The 22,528-nt window shown below is 46.3% G+C and overlaps 6 protein-coding genes across 6 annotated transcripts; 2 read left to right on the plus strand and 4 right to left on the minus strand.

Annotated features, from left to right (window-relative positions):
• Positions 1-161: 161 nt before the first annotated feature.
• On the plus strand, positions 162-2,233 carry BDCG_00189 (uncharacterized protein). The gene has a single exon (XM_045415709.1). It carries the CDS (start codon positions 647-649, stop codon positions 1,070-1,072), a length of 426 nt encoding a protein of 141 aa, XP_045271596.1. The 5' UTR covers positions 162-646; the 3' UTR covers positions 1,073-2,233.
• Positions 2,234-4,075: 1,842 nt separating this feature from the next.
• BDCG_00191 (uncharacterized protein) lies at positions 4,076-6,616 on the minus strand (the record flags this gene model as incomplete). Its single annotated transcript, XM_045415710.1, has 2 exons — positions 6,176-6,616; positions 4,076-6,068 (listed from the first exon to the last, which is right to left on the minus strand). Exons 1-2 carry the CDS (start codon positions 6,214-6,216, stop codon positions 4,076-4,078), a joined length of 2,034 nt encoding a protein of 677 aa, XP_045271597.1. The 5' UTR covers positions 6,217-6,616.
• A 357-nt stretch (positions 6,617-6,973) lies between these two features.
• Positions 6,974-9,456, minus strand: BDCG_00192 (DnaJ domain-containing protein). The gene is made up of 2 exons (XM_045415711.1): positions 8,514-9,456; positions 6,974-8,408 (listed from the first exon to the last, which is right to left on the minus strand). Exons 1-2 carry the CDS (start codon positions 8,681-8,683, stop codon positions 7,331-7,333), a joined length of 1,248 nt encoding a protein of 415 aa, XP_045271598.1. The 5' UTR covers positions 8,684-9,456; the 3' UTR covers positions 6,974-7,330.
• Positions 9,457-9,695: 239 nt separating this feature from the next.
• Positions 9,696-13,520, minus strand: BDCG_00193 (uncharacterized protein). Its single transcript, XM_045415712.1, has 2 exons — positions 12,412-13,520; positions 9,696-12,337 (listed from the first exon to the last, which is right to left on the minus strand). Exons 1-2 carry the CDS (start codon positions 12,845-12,847, stop codon positions 10,509-10,511), a joined length of 2,265 nt encoding a protein of 754 aa, XP_045271599.1. The 5' UTR covers positions 12,848-13,520; the 3' UTR covers positions 9,696-10,508.
• A 3,227-nt stretch (positions 13,521-16,747) lies between these two features.
• BDCG_00194 (malate dehydrogenase (oxaloacetate-decarboxylating)(NADP+)) lies at positions 16,748-20,254 on the plus strand. Its single transcript, XM_045415713.1, has 6 exons — positions 16,748-17,366; positions 17,528-17,634; positions 17,729-17,841; positions 17,913-17,991; positions 18,083-18,431; positions 18,508-20,254. The coding sequence occupies exons 1-6, from the start codon at positions 17,293-17,295 to the stop codon at positions 19,592-19,594; spliced, it is 1,809 nt and encodes a 602-aa protein (XP_045271600.1). The 5' UTR covers positions 16,748-17,292; the 3' UTR covers positions 19,595-20,254.
• Positions 20,255-22,129: 1,875 nt separating this feature from the next.
• Positions 22,130-22,500, minus strand: BDCG_16065 (uncharacterized protein; the record flags this gene model as incomplete). Its single annotated transcript, XM_045425339.1, has 1 exon — positions 22,130-22,500. A coding segment is annotated over one exon (307 nt), but the record flags the coding sequence as incomplete, so codon positions are not given.
• Between the last annotated feature and the right edge of the window lie 28 nt (positions 22,501-22,528).

Genomic DNA, 22,528 nt, shown 5'->3' on the forward strand with positions numbered 1-22,528 from the left:
CTTCTAGAATGAAATTTGAAAATTCGTCATAATAGATTTCAAGTATGAGAGAATGACACGTTTTTTTTAAAAAAAAAATAAAATAAAATAAAAAAATAAGAATTGAATCTAAGAAAAAAAAATGATCTATAATAAAGGACTCATATCGATTATGTGATGTTTGAACTTATTCAAGTTTTCTGTAAGTATTTTCTGTTGTTGAGCTCAAAGATGCGCCACTGCGCCAATTGGCGTTGTCTCACGAAAGCTTCAAGCCAAACCGGTGACGTTCCAGGCCCATTTTAGACTTTTGTCGCCCGGAGTTGGACCCAACTCAATCTCGTTCTCATTGCATCATTATTTGCCCGGCGAGTTGATATATGAAGGCTCTCGCTGCGCGCATCTGTCTGTTGGCGAATTTTTTAACACCAACCCTTCCCCACAGACAACCAGCCTTATCCAAACCCTCTACAAGCCAAATGAGCTTGTAATAAAGCCGTCCCACACAAATAACCCAAGCTCCCACTTGGGCGATTTTATGAAGTCGATCGCTCCAAACCCCCTCTCACCATTCGCTCGTTAAAATAACTTCCTCCCCTCCTCTCTCTCTGGCAACTCGAAACTCCTATGTGAAACTCTGCAACATCGGACCCGAAAACCCGAAGTCATGCATACCGCACTGTTGACAAACAAGCTCAAGGCCGCCCAGCCTACCTCCGCCCACTCCATAACACAGCCACCAAGCCGCTACCCCTCTCCCCCCGGCGCTGTCTCCTATCCTCCTCAGCCCCCGATTCGCTACTCTTCTACCCCTCCGCCATCCCCTCTATCCCCCCTATCAACCGATCCTATCTTCGACGCCGTAAACGGTGATAAATCCAATGACGTGGACCAGCAGGTTAAGCTCGCCTTGACGGAATTGCTCAATTCGGCCTCCATCAAAACCCACCAAGACGTCCGCATGTGGGTGCAGAATAAGCTCATGGATACTGAGCACAGACTGAAAGCTAGACGGAAGCGTCGGATCTCTAACTTGGGCTTGAAGAATGACACGTCGCCGTTGAGCGCTCCGTTGAGCGCTCCTGGCAGATAGTATATATATATATATTTCTTCTTGCCTCTTGTTGGATTTTCCTTGGGGAATTTAAAAAGCTACGACCTACTGCGTAAGGCGGACTAGAAAGAGGTTTTTTCTTTTTTTCTCATTCAAACGCAGAAAATACGGGTAGCTCCTGAATGAGAGGCGTTGGGGTTTTTTTTTTCTTTTCCCTAAACCTTCATGGGTCTCGGAGATCTCACCACTGGTTATGATATCTGGGAGGTTTGTGTGCTTTCATGCAGGTTTTGCGCTCTGTGAGCTTACTATTTGATGCATTGGTGTTAATGAATGGTGTGTCCCATGTGTCAAGAAAAGTCATTGGAGTCTGTTTGGCGTTATGAATGCTCGCCGTGGGACAGCTTTTTCCTTTGTTTTCCTTTTTTATTCCCCCCCTCCCCCTTTTTTTTTTCTTTCTTTCTTTTTTTTTTCCCTAAATTTTCTTCTTTTGATTTCTCATCTCCATCATTACCTACCTCTCTTGAACATGCAATGGCATTTTACCATAGTTGATGATGAGATATCAATATGATACAAAACAAAAAAACGGAAAAGAATTATTTTATTCAAACAGGTTGCAGAACATCACTAGAGCATTTCTTCTATTCAGCTATGGCTAGAAAGGTGTTGCAACAGCCTCTACAACAGGCATTAAGCAAGCAAGCATTCATACCTTCAAATCACTTTCTGAAGGGTTTACCTACTTATCGGGTGAGTTGCTGCATGCATGTACAGTAATAATGCAGAGAACTCACCCGATGTAATGAAAATATCAGAGTAACAAAAGAGAGGCCTTTTGTATGAGTTCATCATATAAAAGGTATTTATTAAGAACAATGAATATCTTCAATTCAGATAATGTAGAAACTTAAGAGTATATATTATAAAATGTTTATATATATAATAACAAAGTTGAATTATTGAAGATATTCATGTTTTTCAATATGTATACTTTGTATGATCAATCCAGACCGAAGGTTCTCTTCTTCATTATGGTCATATTTTCTTTACGTCGAAATTAGGAATTAGGGATAGATTTAGAGGGCGGAGTTACTACTTCTCATACCCCTTACAAGCATTCCTGCCCAAGTAGCACCAAGTTCCCTAGATTAAGTGATATCTATAGCTACACGCCGAATTTCTATGATAGATCAAGAGTCTTTCTTATTTTTTTTATTTTTATTTTTATTTTTATTTTTAAATTTTATATATTCCAGCCCTGAGCTAAAGTAATGAAAAACGCTAAATGGTGAAGAGGAAAAAGAACCCATTTCCATATTTCATCGCAGATGCGCCCTTAATAGTAAGGAAAACCCCCTCCCTACCTTTTCTTCCCCCTCAAACTCCGACACCGCTCACTCTCAACACAACCTCTAGGGTTCTCTTGCGTTCTCTTCGCGAAATCCGCTGCACCCTTCGCAGCCATGAAAAAAACAGGGTCTAGATTGTCCTCCAGCACACGCAGGGCAGCTAGCTCCAGGTACATGCGCAGAGCATTTCGATCGTCTCTGACAAATCTCGAATTGCTGGGGGCCGCGGCGCCGCCTGTTTTAATGAGCTTGGTGATCTTTTGGTCTGGCGAGGTTTTTCAGTCCTAGGGGTTCGATGACTTGGAAAATCTCACTGGCCGATAGTTGGACGTAATCTGGCCATGAGATGGCCACGGAGCGAATCGAGTGGCCTAGGAGTGCCGTGGTTTGGGCTTTTAGTTCAAAAATGAGAACGGAGAGGGCGCTGGTATTAAAGGCAGAAAAAAGAAAACTTCATAAGGCGGCGAGGGTTAGACTGTTGCAGTCTCCATGGCACTAGACACAGCCTGAACAATTTATCCGTATCTTGACGGTGAGGATATGCATGGGGTGGACTAAAAGGGCGGATCAAGCCCTACCGTAGATGACGTGAGGTCCTTAACTTCATCAAACCATGATATAATCTCCAATCCTGCGTACTGACCGGCAGCCAGACGGCCAGCGGCCGCCACGATGCTTGATTGAAGGGAATTTTCAAGAAGATGCCCTGCAGCAACAGCCCATCATTGGGAAACTATATGGCACATATGGCGTTTGTTCGCTGAAGACTCTTTCTTTCCGGACTGCGCGTCCGCTATCTGTACCAGTTTGGCCTCAAGATCTTCATGGATGGAGATCCCCTCGCGAATGGAATGCAAGTGCGACGGGGGGATATTCTGCAATTTCACATCGTTAATCGATAAGTGGTGCATGTCATATAATATGCCCAGTGCCAGGCAGTCAAGGTGGTGGTGATGTGGGCAGTTCAACGAATCCCTGGCATCAGGTATAATAAGTGGCATGGATAAGCTTAATAAGGTGAAGATCGCGGATGTTGGGGGTCCCGGGGGTTGATCGGCCCTTCTACCAGCAGCGCTGGTGGTGATTGAGCTCTTTTGCCCCAGTAGCCTACAGCGGAACCTTTGTCGCTTCAAGAATTCGCTGGTCGCTTACACTCAGACTCCTCGAGAATCATTGTGGAAATAGAGTATTCCCACCGGGGTATCAGACTTGGCTCTGCCCTAGTCGTGTTTTCCGAGAGGACAACAGCGCTGGTGGTGTGTTTCTTCCAGGCCTGGGGAATCTCGCCCAATCACCTGGATAGAGGTGACAGCGAAGTTCTCAGTGGCAGTTGTTTGGCAAGAAGAATAAAATGAAGGGTATGTGCCCTCCACCATGGGTATTTTAGAGCTGAGAGAACGTTTTCGACAGTTAACGAACCGATAAGCCGGAGAACGTTGGTAATGAAAAAGCCATCCTGGTCAAGAAGGGTTCTGTCATTAGAAGTTGTGTAAGCTAAGTTAAATATTTAACAGCCCGTTCAAACCTTAAGCCCACTTCCAGATAGAAGAGTAAGTTGGCATCAAAATCAGAAAAGGTCCCTCCATAACGTTTCTATTTAGTGTTGCAATAAATTTTTATTTTATCCAATTATATTCGCGATACCAAGTTAAAAGAAAAGAACTCCCCCGTCCGAAGTAAATAGTAATTGCTAATGATATCTTTTCCCCTTATTCGGCTCATTGCCCCATTTCACCAGCGTAATGTGTCCGATATCTCTCGCCGGCTGGGCATCACCCACCAAACCAGGCAGTTTCCACAGGGCCTGACATTCCTCAAATTCTGCAGTACACGCAAAATCAGGCTCGTTTTGGATCTCTCGCGCAAAATCTGCTCCAAACCGGAACATGCTATACCCATCCAGCCTCTCAGACCAGCGACGACGAAGTCCATATCCGCAGCCAAGTATGACGGAACCTACGGCCCACAGGGCGAATAAAACCCCGACATAGATGGGCGGGATGGCTCCAGGGCCCATAACCTTGCTGGCTCGCGAGCCGGTTGCGTTGGGTAAAATATAAGCAGATTGAAAAGTGTAACTGCTGTCATACATTAATTCCAAGGCGTTCCAGGCATGCGCGAGCATGATTGACTGGTAAAGAGTTTCGGCCTGGATATAACTGGGGTAGTATAGCCCGTGAGTGAAACGTAGCGGTGGGGGGGAATTCGTGGATGTTACGAGCTCGGTGAATTTGCCAGCGATATCGTGGCCGATGTAGCCAAAACCGAACACATCGCCGCTCTCATGGGTATCAACGTGGGGAGGGGGACTTTTCGTGAATGAGTGGAAGTGGCCTTTGCGATCGACGTCAGCGTATCCAAGCTTAGAGTCCCGAATACAACGGACTCCGATGGGAGGGGCGATGTGACTTAGGGACGTCGACCGGTACACAGGCTCTGAGCTAACAGTGCCATTTTCATCGGGTTGGTTGCCGTAAAATGTTTGGTTGAAATAGAAGGTGCCGTTCTTGGCCTGAAAGTAAGGGCCTCCGACGTCGGCCATGGGTGAGTCAATAGTCGTGCTGAAATTGACTTGTTCGCGAAGAAGATTAAATCCCATTTCCCTATTCCCCTGCCAGAGAGCATACTCAAAAAGGGCGGGCGTAGGCGCAGTAGCAGCCCAACCAGTCTGCCCGTATACCCCTGAAAAATTGAAGCCTATCTGGGCGTGAGCTACCAAGTTGGCATTTGAATTAGCAGCGATTATTATTCTATCACTTAATTGGGAAGAATTAAGCTTTAACTCCGTCAGCGAGCTGGTTTCATTAAAGTCGGCAGTTGTCCTTTGGTTCAGGATTGCGAATTCAGAAAATGACTTGACAATGGAGCAGTTGCATCCTATGAGCAAACCCCATACTCTCCCACTTATAGGTACATTCGCCTGTGGCGCAAGGAAAAGCTCTGGGTTGCTTTCAGAAATATTCGAAGGTAGGGAATTCGGCAGGTCCCGGAGGTATGGAACGGAATTCCGTTGCACATGAGGTGCAGTATATACTATACCTATCCCCGGAATTGTTGGAGACTGGCCCGTTTTCCAGAACAAGGTTTCCTTTGATGCTTTAGGCCTGCGATTGAAGTCGTCTGGTTTGTGTCCGATGGCCAGTGGGGACTCGTGTGATGCGACATAGCCATCGACTGGCTCCATGGTCAATCCCGACAGTGGGAGAGCAACAAAGGGAAACAAGCTGAGGACAGCCAGTGTGTACCACAGCCGCCCCGCAACATTCCTCTTCTGCCGCAACAATGCGCTGCCGCATTTGAGCCAACCTCCTGGGCTGCTCCAAGCGCTGTCGCAATGCATCAATAGCTTCATGGTACTTTTAACCTGCCAGTTGCGATCGTGCAGCATGCTCGCTTCGATACCGAGTAGGCCATACTTTGAAAAGTTCAGGCCAAATACGCCGACAACGAACCAGCAGTAGTGTATCCAAAGCTCGTTTGGGATGCCAAGTTTGAGCGTATCCTCCGCCCTGGTCACAACCAAATGCCAGATAAAAGCGTAGTAGGCAAGGACCACCGCTGGGCCCACAATCAGCGCGGCCGCTCGGAGGGGAAACCTGCGTAGCTTATAGGTTTTGGGCTGGACGTGACTGAGTGTCTTTTTGTTCGTTGTATGAGAGTCGGCATTTGTGATATTATGTAGCCTAGTGTAGTGGTTAACAAATAAGATGTATTGCGACTTGCTGACTTCCGCCATGCATGCCCAGAGTTCGAAGAATTCTTCGTCCAAAAACATTGGGATATTGCTTACTCGAGCTCTGGTTCCAGTAGATAAGAAGATGCTGTGGACATTTTTTAAGCATCCTGAAAACTGATTTGCGTTGAATTGGTAAAGAGACACCCTCCAGCACAAACGGACGGTCTTCAGGCAAAGTCCCTCAGGGGATAGCTATGGAAGACATTGTTTACAGGATATAACTCTTTTATATTATTGAACAAGAGCAGGTTGGTCCCTCACGCAACATTGCAAGAAATGTCTTGACGCTGTAAATAACTGCAGATAATCACCAATGGTTGCGTTGAAGCACAAGTGCCTAAATTAGCCTCTCCACAATATACGAGAGCGAGAGCTTTTGATATCAGTCAGAACTAACAACGGCAGAGCTTTTTACCGTACAGAATCGGGGGCCATTAATATTGTTTGCTCTGCAAGAGGCGAAAGTTGTTTCAAGATTCTAAAAATAGGGCAACGCATGCCGCAATACGTGTAGACGTTACATGAACGGCGGGGATTTTCCCAGGCGTTGCATCCAAGCGCGAGTATTAATAGGATACGCTAACTAATAATAAAGACGAAACACATGCATGCCTAGGGTAGAACTCTTGTTCTCAGCTGTTATAGAGCATGATAAAAAGTATACTTTATCTGTATTAATATTATTAACATATCTGGATCAAAAGGTAGATTCTCTCATACCAGATTGCAGTAATGGGCAAAGCCATTGCAACTGTAGCTTTTCTGAAAGGAAGGATGTTCATTCAAAACGTTTCATCTGGGAGCCCTGTGGGGGGACAATCACATAGTAAGTTATCATCAGAGAATAATATGCACTGTTATGGATCATGAGCGCGATGGCCGCCAGAGTTCAAATGTTAGAGCGCTCAGCCTGCCTTGGAATGTTCCTTCCAAGATACTGGATGCAGGAGTGGAATGAGGAATGCCATCGATAATCTCAAGCCTGATTCAGGATTTCCGATGATGGTGATTTGTGTTCATTCTGAACTTATATATCTCTATCAATTGTCTAGCCCTTGAACACAACTATGCTTCTAAGCACTTGTTATTTTTTATTTTTTATTTTTTTTAAGCAAAGAGTGGTTGAGAAAAGAAAATCATGGGATAAATACCATGGGGGAATTAAGTTGCCAAAATAAAAATGTAGAATCTTATTTACAAATGGTTATATTACAATTCATCCTTAGAATGAGATTTGGTGGGCCTGCCGCTGTCTTTTTCTAGACTCACGCCGTTCTTCTTGCGCCACTTTTCCCAGAGCGCAAAGAAGTCCTTTTCCATCCCTTTATCCATTTGGTCTGGAAGCACAACCGTATATTCGACGTAGAGGTCGCCAAACTCATCGCCGCCGTCGTGGTCATGCATATGGCCACCGTGCCAGATTGGCATGCCTTCTCCTTTAATAGTTTCAACGGTAAAGGGTTGGACTACTTCCCCGCGTTTTCGATGCAGCTGTACTACATGTCCGTCCAGATGTGTGATGTTGCGCGTCCAGTCTCCCATCCATGCTTCTCGGAGGCTGAGTACTTCTCTCCAAAACAGGTCATTATCTCTGCGCCGGAAGAAGGTGCCGTCAGTCCGGTCCTTCTCGTCTTCAAAAATCTCTGGTGTCTTCTCGTCCAGGGTGATAACCAGATCGCCAGCAATCCAGTCGGGGCTCTCATCTGCCTCGTTTTCAAACGATATCCTAGTTCCCTTGGGCATGCCGCGCTCTATTGTGGCTGACATGGGGACGGAATTCCTCACAACGCGCTGCCCCTGGCATACAGGACATGGACGCCGTATCGTCTTCCCTTGCCCGCCACACTTATCGCAGTGCATTTGAACCTGCTGGAAAATCCCGGGTGCCAACATGTGTTTCTTAATCACCGCACCCCTACCGCCGCACTGATGGCAGGTTTCGACCTTCCGATCAGCAGACCCAGTTCCCTCGCAAGATTCGCAGATCTGTTGTTTTTCCACTTCAAATGTCGCCTCCCTGCCGTTATAGAAATCGCTGAGAGGAAGTGAGAGGCGGATTTCCATATCAGGACCCCGACGTTGGCCAGGAGAGTGGCCAAAATGACCACCTCCTCCGAAGAAGCGGGAGAAAATATCGAACGGGTCATGTGTTCGTCCTCCGCCTTGTTTATGCTGCTCTAAACCTTCATGTCCATACTGGTCGTAAATTTTCCTCGTCGACGACGTCGATAAAACATCGTATGCCTCAGCTATATCAACGAATTTTTGATGCGCAGAGTCATTTCCCCTAGAAGGTAAAAGCAAAGTTTAAATTAGCAAAATGATTCTAAACGGGGTTTTGAATGGAGAACTTGGGGACAAAGCAGGGACAAAGCAGGGACAAAGCACATACGGATTTTTATCAGGATGGAATTTTTTACTTAACGTCCGATACGCTCTTTTTATGTCGCGATCAGAAGCGGATCTGTCCAGTCCCAAAATTTTATAGTAGTCCTCCGCGCATAGCACGACGGGGAGGAGCACAAGCAACGAAAACCCTACAAGAAAAGGGAATGGGAGCATGGCTGAATCAGCCCTGTGTCTCTAATCTGGGAAGAATTTCCCAATATCCCAATGAAGTATATCGTGTGTGCGAATTAGGTTTGCGCTGGTGTAAGAACTCTGGGATGTGGTTAATCGTCGGAGGTATAGATCGGCCCATTCGAAGCGCCCATTGAACAAGAAACACAGGAAAAAGAAGACGGATATCCACAAATGACGAAACCGTACGGAAAAGAAGGGGGGAAATATATATATATTTTTTAAAAAAAACGGTGAAGGTCCTGTGTTTTAGGAAAACAGGAACAGAAGCGGGAGGAGAGAGGAACGGCGGAAAATTTGTTGACATCTGGCAGTTAACCACGATGCCGCCTTTGATAGGCTAGAAATTAAACATCTGACAGCTTTGCGATAAGTCGGATCATCTAAATTCCGGCGCATGCTTTAGGTCACGTGGATAAGTCCATTTTAGGCCGTTTTGGAACATGTGAAGGCTGCGACTGATCAACAGCTTTTCTTGTTCGTCTTGCAGCCGTAGTAACATTTTCTCATTTTGTAACGACGCCCATCGTGCGGCTTTATTGTGTCTTTTTTCTCGAATCAAACCGGGTACCACATTGTTCCCAATATCATCTACGACGGGTACAACAACCCTGGAATCAGAACGTATTGGCAGAGTCTCCTTTTAAAGGGTCAGCGAAACTTAGTACAAATGGATTGCTGGTATATTGCCTTGCAAGTCTCTGAGGACACTTGAATATTCCCTCGCACTACCTATCTAGCATGCTCATATAGACGATTTTTAAAAGATTGAGTGTGGAGCTTGGAGACTTTGCGTCACTAAGTAGTTCGGGAATGTCAACGATGCTGAAATGCGCAGGGTCCGGCCAGTTTTTATTAGGCGTCCATGCCTCATCTCAACAAACTACTGCACTGTTTAGCAATTTGAAACCATATTCTAAATCCTTACTGTCATGAGTCTGGAGAATTATTACATCTGGCCATCCCCTCCCATATTCAACAAACGTTTTCGGGGGGGGGGGGGGGTGGTTTAAGGCTCCCGTGGAGCGTACGCGCTAGTTATTAAAGTTCCACTGCTTAATTAATTTCTGCAAGCCCCGGCCAGTGGCTTTGGGGAAGAGGGTTCATGTGTACCTGGGCCCTGGGGCAATTAGTGTAGGGTTGAGAATCGCAGTAAGTTTGCTCCCTCTGAATTGAGAAAGGTTTCATTGTAGATAAATCTATCTGTTTGGGGACGAATGGCGAAATGAGGTACATAAATACCAAGGCATACCGTGCGAGCAAGGAGGTTCGTTTTGGAACTTTGAATAGTGATATTATGGAGTAGGTACAGAAATTGTATGTTGGTTCAGATGGTTGTTGTTCAAGGCTGGAATGATAGTAGGTAGGCAGGTCATGATAATTTTGAATTAGTACTAGCTTTGTTATAATTATGAACCATTCAGCGTCCGAAGTGGATACAAATGAGCAGAGCGTGTCTATAATAGGGCTGCGCAGTTAACTTCTGGCTACGGAATCGTATCTGTGTCATCCAGTTGAGTGTTGACGGGTAGATGTGAATCAAACTTGAAAGAGGAATGCGTTATTTGTCCATTAGAATTAGTTCAAAGCGAAAATAGGGATGACCTCGCAAGAAATATATCAAGGCAGAGGCCGTGAGCAAACAATCGATCGTGGTACGGGTGGAATAGGGACCAAACATAATTATGGAGACGAAAGTCGACATGCAGAGAAAGAATAGAATTGCAAGTAGAAGGAGGATGGGATATGGGACTGGTTAAAATCAAGAGGTAAAAAAAAAGAAAAAAGTCATATCAATATAAAGACCTCAGTGGAATGTCCTAGGTGAGGAAGACACAGCGTCAAATACATCATTCCTCCATGTCATATGAACGCCACCACTCTGATCTCCATCCTCAACTGCTTCTCCAGCCCGTTGCCCCTCGACGTTCCAAATCTTCATCACGCTCGCAGGCGTATACACATCCTTGAAAATCCCCTGACGGTGCGCATCTAACCCGACCCGCGTATAGACATCCGGGTCCATTTTAGGACTCAAGCTCGTTAGAATAGCTCGTGCAAAGGTAGCCAGACTCTGGGGGCTGCAAATTCTTGTGGCGCGCAGGCGCTCGCGGGCAAACACAAGTTCTCGATTCAGGATATGTGCTGCCGCAACAATCTTCTCGGCGATCTTCTTCTCTAGCACGCGGCGGATCATGTGTTTGAGGAACGGCTTGAGTACCCACCACATGAAGGACCATGTACTTTTGCGCACCGTGTAGTCGAGCTTGTGGATGTGGACGCGAACAGCGAGCAGAGACACCAATCGCTCAATGCGATCACGTCCAATCTCGAGGTCAAGGGAGATGTCGATCCCTCGTTCGTCGAGGGTGAAGCTGGCAATACCTTCATCGCTGGAGGAAATATATGGTGGGGAGTGGACGCGGATCCAGTAGCCGAAGTCTTTTGCGCTTATGTTGAGGCCATTCATCGTTATAGTAACGACGTTTTTCACGGTTGTGTGGGCAGCTTTAGAATGCGCTTTTTGGATCTCTAGATCATTACGGGTGGTGACAAGTACCTTCCAGGGAAAGAAGGACGAGGAGCGGAAAGTACTGCCTGGTTCCAGCACCACGTTCTCAAGTAGCAAGTCTAGCTCTGGCGTAGAGACCTCTAGTCTAGGAATTGGTATATGCTGGATCGAGCGGATCAAGGTGGGGAGGAGTACGTTGAGAGCATCTTCAGAGACTGCGGGAGCTTTGTCGTGAAAGGCTCGGGACAAGTCGCCTCCAAGCTTTTTTGCGACTGTTAGCAGCTTGGCTACAGCGTTGTCTTGGAGTACTGATGATAAGGCAAGGCCCAATTGCTGTAAAAATGCGTCGACATCCTGACGAAGAGCGGAGTCTGGGCCAATATCTCTAGACTTCTGTTTCAGGAGTTCAACCGTCTCATCTGCTGAGTCGAAAAAGCCAGGGTCCGTGAAGAGGCCCTGGATAGAATTCCCAATCTCTTTCAATAGTGATTCAAATTCTGGATCACTCTCAGAGTGCTTGACCACTTCGTAGAATTTCCTTTCCACAAGCTGCCATTCTTTGCGATCTCCAAAGGAGCCGACCAAGTCCCATAAGTTTTGCACCGCCTGTTTGAGGTCTGAGTTCTCTTCAACCTCTTCCACAGCAGCATTGGCTGTTTCATCTACAGCACGAGAGTATATTATCCCATACTGCTTAATCAATTTCGTGATGCTCGATACAGAGGTGGTATAGTCATCCCGTTTGCGTAGGCTCTGGACGGTTTTCTTCACCCTATAGAGTAACGTGCTTTTGTAGTGTCCAACCACATTCTCCTCTGTGCTTTGCGCTGCAGCCTTACCGGTTTGTGCCACTGCCTCACGAGCACTTCCGGAAACCTGTTCCAGGTCGTGCCTTAAACCCCTCGAAGAAGGAGCTCCCTTACTCTCTGAGTTGCCAGGTTGTAGCTTGGCTCGCTCTTCATCAGAAGGTTCCACTTCTTCCGCAACGTCGGCAGCTGCGGAAGATAATGCAGACGCAGTATCAGCAAATATCATCCGCCCGATTGTAGCCAAGTCGTCGACTAATCGTCGGAAGTCGGAATTGGTAAGCAAGAGACCGGCAACGGTACGAATACTCTCGCGAGCTAGAATTGAGATATCAGCAGAATCTGTCAAAGGTTATAGTAGAAAAAAGACCCTGAGAAATATCATAGAATACCGGCGGTAGTATTAGCCTGAGCCTTCGCAACTGCACCCCTGGAAGCAAGACTTGCGGTATCAACTTCAACCGTCGACTTGGACAGCTGCCAAATGGCATTTTGGAGCTGATCATCACCATTCTTCTCTTGTAGAAGATTGATGAGCAGACTAATACAAAGTTTAACATCCTTAATCAATCCTCGACTGGTGTTGCCAATAGCTAGAGGTTCCGGGTTGAGAAGGCTAGAGACAAGGAGAACGTGGAGGTGGGAGACGACTTGGGCTGTGGAAGGCATGTAGCCGCTACGGACGGCCTTGAGCATCTGGTAGGTGCGCAATTTCTCGTGCAGCTGACGCTGCAGGGCTGTATCTTCGTCGTAATCATGATTCTGGGGGAGAAGAGGCTGTGTTTCACCACTGGTAGCTTTTCTCGATTTGCAGCATGACGACCACATAGCTACTGGTGTTTAGCTTCTGGCGGGCCGGCGTCAAAAGGGAGAGAAAATGACGATTAAAGCTTCCAAAGGACTAGATCAACCCAAACAACCACTCTAGAAGCTCGCCTCTCAACATAAGGAACGTCGTGAGCGTGAGGGTTTGGCAGCAAGCAAGCGGGAAGCAGAGTGTAGCTTGGAGCCTTGGAGGAGGTTGGTGACGATGAGCTCATCCGTCTTGGCAAGCCGGCCCGTGCCATTGTTCTAGAACATCCATCTGTAATTGATGTTCCCTCATATCATATCATTATTCCTTCTCAACAAACACCTATCTACTACGTACTTATGCTATTTTGCAGTACGCTTCTTCTAGGGGAACTCTCCTTACATGAGCCTATAATAAAATAAAGAATGGCGCTGTCTTGCAGAAATTGCGTGATCACGTTGTCTATGCCCAAATCTCGCTCCCCTCTCCCTGCAATTCACCCTTCCACTTTCTTTGCCTATAATTCTTCTACTAGGTGGTGCTGTAGCTCTTTGTGACAGCGGCCTATGAATAACAATGATTACCTCAACTAATATATAATAGTATATAGCTTCTCCCAAAGCCTCGGGCTAAAAGGAAGCCGCCATCGCCATGGCTAGTAGTCATACCAGTCGAATTCGGTTTGGGTTCGAGTGCAATGCTACCCTGGCCATGCCAGGGGGCTGGAGGGCCGTCGCAAGCCATATCGGCGTATCTTATCATTGTGGGGTAACTAGATGTCATGTTCGGGGGAGGGGGGGGGGGGTAGCAAGATATTGGTCAGGCTGCCAGCCTTACAGTCGAAGTAGAGTACTTTACTACGCAGAGAATTGGCATTAATATTGATGGAGAGAAGAAACGTGTCTAGGGGAATGCTAGATGAGAGTCATCTAGTTCATCTGGTTCATCCAAGCGCCCTATTCCTCATTTCGATGGGCGGAGAAACACGCATCCAGGTACCTAGAAGGCGTCGCAATGGCGCAGAATGTGTTCATCCCTCCCTGGCGCTATTGAGGGCTTGATGGGCCATGGCTGCAATGAGAATTGGGTTTCAATAGGCCTGCGCACAGAAGTATTTTCCAGCAGCACGGAACTATTGAATTAAGTATTCCCCTCGATCTGGCTAAGGTCGTTGCTTGTGGTCGTCTTGTTTTCGCCGCTCAATCACTAGCCACAGGTCTCTCGCAATCGTGGCAGATATGGATATATGGATTGTAAGTTCTCAAGGGAGGTTTTCCACTCGTTTCCACCTGTTCTCACAGTTTCAAGCACTCTCAGCTGCAGAAAAATCCAACAAAAGCTATCCGGGATTCCCCAATGGTTCCCTCCGCATGCAACACGTGTGCGTTTTATTCACGTACCCAGCATGGGACGCAAAAGGCAGTGGCTAGCGGAATTATGCAGCTAAACCAGGACTGGCAGGGAAATTTTAGCCCAGAAATCGCCCAGTCAATCCGGGGTAAGTTAGCAACTAGCGCTCAGGCAGGGACTGATACTGACAGCAACTGCTCACCCCTGCTACTACGTAAATATCCATGCTGTGCGAAGTACTCCGTACGGTATATACCATATGATCACTGCTTGGGAAAGGAAAGGAAATAGCACTGATGGGTACGATTCTCAGATGTTGTTCTGAGAAATTGCTCTGAAAAATCTTCTTCTTCCTCCTCCTTTCCACCCTCCCATTCCAGAGCATGCAAGCGGAGGCATATTAATTATTATTACTCACTTTCATGGTGTGTATGACTCGATTAGCCATAAAACCTGTGGAGTATAGGCTCTTTGCTAGATGCTTTAGTGGTAGTTAATAAGAGGAAGGAGTTGAAACCAGGCATTCTAAGGATGTGATCGCTGCACCTACCTGTCAATCTCATGAATATGTATGATTCTGTTCATCACTGTCCCGCTTCCCCATTGATACACAATCTCGAGCTGTTATTCTCTATACCAGAGATGACATAGATCAGAATTGTGAATTGTATCTTCTATACGTCCTCTGTGTAGTAACCATTATTATATCCGATTAATAGTCGGAGGACTTGAATAATTAGGTGGTGGCATTAGTCAGACAAGGGTGTGATTACCAAAATCTCCCTGTTTTCAGCCGCTGTAACTAATTCCATAACAACCACCGCTACAGAATGATTCTGCCCCTGAAGAGTGTGTCATATTCCAACGGCAGACTACAGGTCCATCAGCCTCATCCGCATTTGGAAAAGAAACCACATGTCCCTCGTGTCCGCCTTGTCTGTTTTGAAGAAGGAAGAAAGAAAAAAAGAAAAAAAAAAAGAAAATCCGGGGAAGAGATGGGTCATATTTTTGCTACCCATGCCCGCCCAACAGCTGGTGATTTCTTATTATTATTAGCTTAGTTACAGGCTTCAGCTTCCCCAGGCTCCCCAGGCGGCCTCGCCCGAGCCGGACTTACCCGGCAGCCCAGCCATGTTGGAGGTACTTGGCAGCTAGCGCTCATGCTACAGGCCTAAGTGGAGACCCAGCGGGGATCCAGGGCTGAGTGCTGGTTGGAGAAGAAATGCACGCCTGCGTCCGTCCAGAATTGCGTGGCGCAAGAAACGATTCCCAGCCGATTTCGCCATGGACCGTTGGGCCCCCGTGTCGCGGCGGGTGGGAAGAAGGAAGGATAAAGGAAAAGAAGAGGGAAAAAAAGCAATTGTTTGAAGGAGGCACCTTCGCACCAATTACAATCGGAAGCAACCACGCTTTGACGCAGAATATCGGGTGATACCGCTATCCTGAAGCGAAACAGAAAAAGAAAACACCAAGACGTAACAGGATTTGCTGCTCGAACTGGGTAAGGGTTTCCAGATACAAGCTAACAGCGACAGCTTCATGCGGGATGTATCAGAAAAGGGGAGGGGGGCCAGCGAGGCTTCCAGGCTGATGTGACTAGGCAAGCTCCAGAGGCTCAATCAAGCCCATGGGGTTTTCCGCGCGGCGACTTTTGGAGCATTATTATTGTTATTGCCCCGGGTTGAGAATGGGGAGTTATCTCTCGATACCCCGAGCGCATCAAAAAGGGATGTTTTCTTCAAGTGGTGAGACTTCGGCAAGAGCTGTTGTTGTGTTCGCTGTTCGTTGTGCGGCTTCATCTTGACGTCAGGGAGTATACCGCACACACCGCGCATCCATGGATGCGAAATGCGATGCGTTGTTACAGGTTCGCAGCGCCGAGTTGCAGTCCTCGAATTCGTTTTAATCCCGCCCGAGCGTTTTTGTTGGTTGAATTATGGATGAATGAACATTCCTCTAGCCTAGCTTGATTCTAGCCTAGGATTGCGCGACTAACATATCCAGCTCTTCCGAAGCCGCCAGTTTACCGAGCTTAAATAAACCCAGTTCGGTTCAGGGATTATTACGAAAGGAAAAAGGGTTCAGGGGGACAGGGCATAAAAAAAAAAAAAAAAAGAAAAAGAAAAAGCAGGAACAATAATCAAAGTGTTGGGAAATCGAGCACGAGATATATATAAGGATGTCAACATTGGAAGCAACGCTCTAGAACTTCAAAGCTGACTTCATTGATATTTCAAATATGGGAAGTAGAGCAGCAAAGCATATAGTTATTTACTCCGCCGGGTGTGTCAGAAAATGGCCCCGGAAACGCAGGCTCGACTCATCGCCTCAGCCATGAGTCCATAACTACTCCGTACTCTAGGTATTATTAGTAGTGTCGCTTTCCATTATTATCATTATTAATGAAGGACTGGATAACTGATCCTCAACCAACGTGAACCAAGGGAGCCACACCAGACCAGGCCGCTGTTTTGGATGGGAGGCTGCCCCAACCCGACATCGCCCGAGCTCGGCTTGCCTTCGAGGGCGTTTGCAGCGCATTCGATCCCCGGAATGCCTGGGCTAGTGCCAGCCGTAGAGAACGAGGAGACGCCGAAGACCGCCTAGAGAAGTCGCTAAAGGGCTCTCGGGAAGGGTGTGGGGACGCTATCTCGTTAGGCTTGCTTGTCCGGAGTACGGAAGTAGCAGGCGGCGGCGATTTATTACTAAATTTAACGACGGAGCGAGTACCTAGGCATGTAATTAATAATTGTATACGGAATACACAGACAGTAACCTTGCGCCGTTTGTTGTTTGTCGTCGTTGTCGCTGTTGTCACTGTTGTCCGATGCCTTGTTGACTTGTTGTCGAGTTCGAGAAGTAATCACAATATACTCCGTAATAATAATAATAATAATAATAATACTCCCTGGTCCCTATTTCCCCTTCCTCCCTTCTCACTTCCCCAGACAGAGAGCCAGATGTTTGGCCATATAAATAAGCACTCCGGTTACTTTTGCTGGCAAATTGCTGCTCTCTCCTCTCTCTTCCTCCTCCTCTTCCAACCTCTAGCTTTGTGAATGCTCCAAAGAACTTGGCCCAATATCTGTTGCTTTCATCCAGTTCCTCCTCCTCCTCTTGCTTGCCCATTATGAGTCAAGGTGTCCCCCGTTTCCAGCAGCGCAGTTGCGTCCATTCTTCTGCCCCTGCCAACGCTACTCCTTCGTAAGCTTCTTCTATCCTGCCCAGTCCCCTTCCTCTCTCCTTGCCTTTGTCCGTTAGAGCTAAATATACTCTCTCTCTCTCTCTTCTCTGGCATGTCCTGTTGTGGAAATAACTTTGCTTTTGCTAACTTGAGACGCACTGAAAACCAAAAAAAAAAACAGAGAGAGCTCCTATGACACCGCAAACCCTGGCTATATCCGCAAATACCTTCGATCATACGGCTTGACGCCTCCCCGGGTGGAGAGCTATGAGACACAGAAGACTAGATGTATGGATGATTTGCGCGCCTATTTCGCTGTTTGGAGTATATTCGGGGGGATTTTTGGGGGGTCTTGAGGCCGATTTTGCTGACTGACTCATAGGTCTGAGGCAGTTGGCCCTCAAACCAACCTCCATCGACAAGTTCCTCTACCTCAGCACTCTCCGCAGGAATAACGTCCATCTTTTCTACCGTTTGGTTGTAGACCATCTAAAGGTACGAAGACCAAAATAATGTTGCAACTTGACGACATTGGAGGACTCACAGGGCTAACCCCATCCTTACAGGAACTCACACCTTTGATATACACGCCCGTTGTGGGCGAAGCTTGCCAGAGATGGTCCGAAATATATCAGCAACCTGAAGGTAGGAAGCCTTTTTTTTTTTTTTTTTTTTTAAATTCGTCTCCAAGCCCTTGTTCTTTCTTGACATTTATGACTCACTGGTTTTGTTTTAGGAATGTATATCAGTTACGAAGACAGAGGCAACATTGCAGCTGTCATTCAAAATTGGCCCCAGCCGCATGTCGATATTACTGTTATCACGGATGGCTCTAGAATTCTTGGCCTGGGAGACCTTGGCATCAATGGAATGGGTATCCCCATCGGAAAGCTTGCCCTATACACGGCCTGCGCTGGTGTCAGGCCGGATGCTACTCTGCCTCTAACCCTAGATTTGGGAACGAGCAATAAGGCGTTGAGAGAAGATCCTCTTTATATGGGTAGTCGTCGAGACAAGGTGACCCCTGAGCAAGAATTGGAATTTATGGATGAACTGATGATCGCCCTGACCGAGAAATGGCCTGGGTAAGAGAAAGATTCCTCGTCTCTCCTTTTGCAATATCTATCTAGGCACTTTTGTCTTTGCTAATACGTTACACAGCATTGTCGTGCAATTTGAGGATTTCAAGAACCCATTCCCAGCTCTTGAACGGTATCGCCACAGATTTACCTGCTTTAACGACGATATTCAGGGAACCGGCGCTGTTATTCTTGCGGGAGTCATGAATGCCGTAAAGCAGTCTGGCATTCCCACCAGAGAGCATAAGGCTGTCTTCCTTGGAGCAGGGAGCGCTGGTGTTGGTGTTGCCAAACAGATTGTCGACTTCTTCGTTCGCGAAGGAATGACAGAAGACGACGCCAAGGCCTGTTTCTACCTCGTTGACACAAAGGGTCTTGTCACGGCTGATCGGGGCGACAAACTTGCCCCGCATAAGGTTTACTTTGCGCGAACTGATAACCAGGGCCAGCAGTTGAAGACATTGAGCGAGGTTGTTAATCATGTCAAGCCCACCATGCTTATGGGCCTGTCGACCCTTGGAGGCGTATTTACCCCTGAAATCCTCAGAAGCATGGCCTCCTTCAGCAAGCGACCCATCATCTTCCCCCTCTCAAACCCCTCCGCGAACTCTGAATGCGACTTCGAAGCCGCCATCACACACACCGATGGTCAGGCACTATTCGCCTCCGGCTCCCCCTTCCAGCCATTTTCATTTAAAAACTCAGCTGGCCAGACAAAAACCTACTATCCAGGCCAGGGCAACAACATGTACGTCTTCCCTGGAATTGGTCTGGGAACCATCCTCAGCAAAGCCGTCGAAGTCACCGACAGCATGATCTACGCATCTGCCGAAGCCCTCTCCAAAACCCTTACCCCAGAGGAACTCGAACATGGCCTCCTCTACCCGGACCTCACCCGCATCAGAGAGGTGAGCGTCGTTGTGGCACGTGGAGTCATCCATGCAGCCCAAGAGGCCAAGGTCGATCGGGAGACGGGAATCCGCGCGCTGAGCGATGCAGACATGGATGCCTGGATCCGGTCGAAGATGTACGCTCCACATTCTGAGGTTGCGTCGCTGGAGCGAGAGGTGGGCATCTTGCTTTCGTCGATTGGCCGGCCGAGCTACGGTAGTAATGGCTGGGAGATGGGGTCGGATGAAGATCCCAATGATAAGGGGGCTAAGTTGTGAATATAACGTGCCGGGAACTTTTAATTTCTTTTCTTTTGAAGCTTTCCAATCGCTCAAACCCTCCACCTTACCCCCGCTTACCGTGATTGGCACCGTTTCCTTTCGACCCCTGAGTCCTCTAGCGCACCTTTTCCATTTTACCTGCCTCTTTTACCTGCTTCAGATGAGAAGTGACACATGAATGCATTGACATTCTACATACATGTGTTTGTTCTTTTCTTCGTCTTGTTTTCCCCAGGTTTACAATTTTGTTTCTGTCTGGCGCAAGTTCTCACTCTTCTTCTTCTTTTTTTTTTTTTTTTTTTTTTTTTTTTTTTTTTTTTTTTTTTCTTGTGTGGGAACACGGCATGGAACAAAAAAGGGAGCATATGCGTCGGGATCATATCATTTCCTTATTTTTGTGTGCTTTTGTTTATACCCTTGCAAAGGTTCTTTTTTGGTAATTAATTTGATGAAATTTTTTATCTAAGATAGAGATGGATGGATGGTTGGATGGATATGGTTATACAGCATACAGGAGTGGTTGGTCAGGGTGGGTTTTGGTAGAATGGCAGATGATGAATGGAAGGTGGTCTTTTTTTTTCAATTTTAAATTTAATAATATCTTTTTTGCAAGAATAAAAAAATAAAAAAAAAAAAAAAAAAAAAAAAAAAAAAAAAACCCATTGAATAAAATGGGATACGTGCTGCACGATGGTGAACAAATTTGGCACGCGGTAACTCCGCACATGTGGTAGCTACCACATGCTTTCTACACAGTATGCCTTTTGGCAAAGCTCATGCATGCCTCGATATGCAACTAGATATGCAAGTCATCGATCACCCTGTCACCCTGTCACCCTGCCGTCTAGAGCGTGAGGTGGGGGGTAGGTGAGGAGTTCTCGTCCGCTGCCCGCCCACAAACCTCGGTCTGTCTGTAGAAGGCAAAGTATAGTTATATGTATGTATAGGTATGTATAATTACTATCTATGAAATGGGATGTTGATAAGGTTTTTTTTTTCTTTTTTTTTTTCTTTTTTTTTGCTTGTTTTAGATAGTTGTAAAGTGGGGGGGATGGAGCAGGTAGGAGCTTCAAACTAGTTTATTGTTGTTGTTGTTGTTAATATCACTGATTGATATCAGGAATCAACTCTGGTTGTGTTGAAGAGCACATGTATCTATCTATGTATACGTTTTATTTTTTCCCCCTTGTTTTTATATGGTATTATTGTTTGGGAAACTCATACGAAATGTCGTCATAGCCTTATCGGGAATATATGTTTGTTCGCATGTGATTTTTTTTTTTTTTTGGTCTCTCTATACCCCTGCGCATTATTAGCATACTACTATATTTCATATGCAAAAAAAAGTCCCCATTTATTATCACATAGCAATATCATGGAACGAAAATTAAAACCCTTATCAAAGCCAAAAAAAAAAAAAAAAAAAAAAAAAAAAAAAAAAAAAAAAAAAAGAGTAGAGCCGTGGCATTATTGATAACTCAAAATGAATTGCGTGATACCTGCCCTTTTCCTTTTACCGAATGCCGATCTCGGCCCGCCATGTGCGGCTGGCTATACATATATACCCTCCCAATTGGCCGTTTCTATTCTAAGTTAGTCTGCGGTGTCTGCAAGGTACGGAAGAAAATGGAAAATCGAAACGTGCGCCACGAGATTTGTTTGGGATGAAAGAAAAAAGAAAGAAAAAAAGTTTCTTTTTTTCGCGTAAACCTACTTTTCCTCCCCATGTTCGCAGCGGGGTATGATAGATACATAGTATTATCTCGTGCGTACGGAGCATGTGAATTATTGCAAGAGAGGAGAGAGCTCCTGGGTCCTGACGGGTTAATAATTGTTACACTAGTAGTTATCCAGTTATTAATGTCTATCCCCCCTCCCGCCTGTCCTCCACCTGCTGAGTAGGGTAGGGCTTTGACAGATTGTACATGTATGTACATGTACTTTATTCTTGTTGTCTTGCCGTTGGAATCATAATGAATAGCAGTGGCATGGCATGACATGACATGACATGCCCTTATTGCAAGATTGCAAGTTTAACAAGCTAGATAGCTTCCCCCCCCCCTGGTAGCAGTGGTATGGTATGGTATGCAGGCATAGGTTCCACCGCGGTCCTGCTAGCTAGCTAGGTAGACTTGTTCTGAGTTAGCCGGATCTTAGCCGACTCACCGGGATTGGCTTGGCATGCCATGCAGGGAGTCAGAGGCCGAGCGAGTGCATTGGTCGCGGAGGTTGATCTCGCCGCATCACATCTGTACAGAACTGACTCGTATGGTTATTGGGATGCGAAGATGGGTCATGGTCATAATGGAAGGATAATGAGTTAAAGAGTGTAAAAGTCTTTAGGGAAATAATGAAAAAGAAAAGTGGATTTTGACTGGTCATGTTTGAAATCTATTTTCCCTCTCGGTGTTTGTTTGCTGGTTCCATTTTAGGTAAAATATCCCTTATTTCATCCGTTTCCCCGCCTTTTGCTAATTCTATAGGTTATATATATAACTCTTCGCTGTGATACAAACTCATTTCTTAAACAATCCCAATTAGAGCTAGGAGGCATTCTCCTTAGGGGAATATAAGAGGAGATAGCTCTAGCAAGAGCTTATACCAAGAGCAAAGAGGAAAAAGTGGGCCGCAGAAAGTAGACGGATAGAGGGATAAAGTAAATGGGAAGTCGGAATCGAAAAAAGGAAAAGCACAAGTAGATGCACTTGCGCAGTGGAAAACGCTTCCCCAAATCCCAACTCCGTATCTTAGCGGTGGCTGGATGATCCGAACACCGATATTTGGTTTTGATAGACAGATATGTGTAACCGAGAAATTCAAAGCCTGAAGAGGATATATTTTGCTGGAGAGAACTCAAGTCCTTGTTGGGCTTAGAGTCGACTATCGGTTCATCACCGCCCGCAAGATCATGATGGTCATGGACTTGAGGTG

This window comes from Blastomyces dermatitidis (assembly GCF_000003525.1).
Source record: "Blastomyces dermatitidis ER-3 genomic scaffold supercont1.1, whole genome shotgun sequence".
Classification (NCBI taxonomy): Eukaryota; Fungi; Ascomycota; class Eurotiomycetes; order Onygenales; family Ajellomycetaceae; genus Blastomyces; species Blastomyces dermatitidis.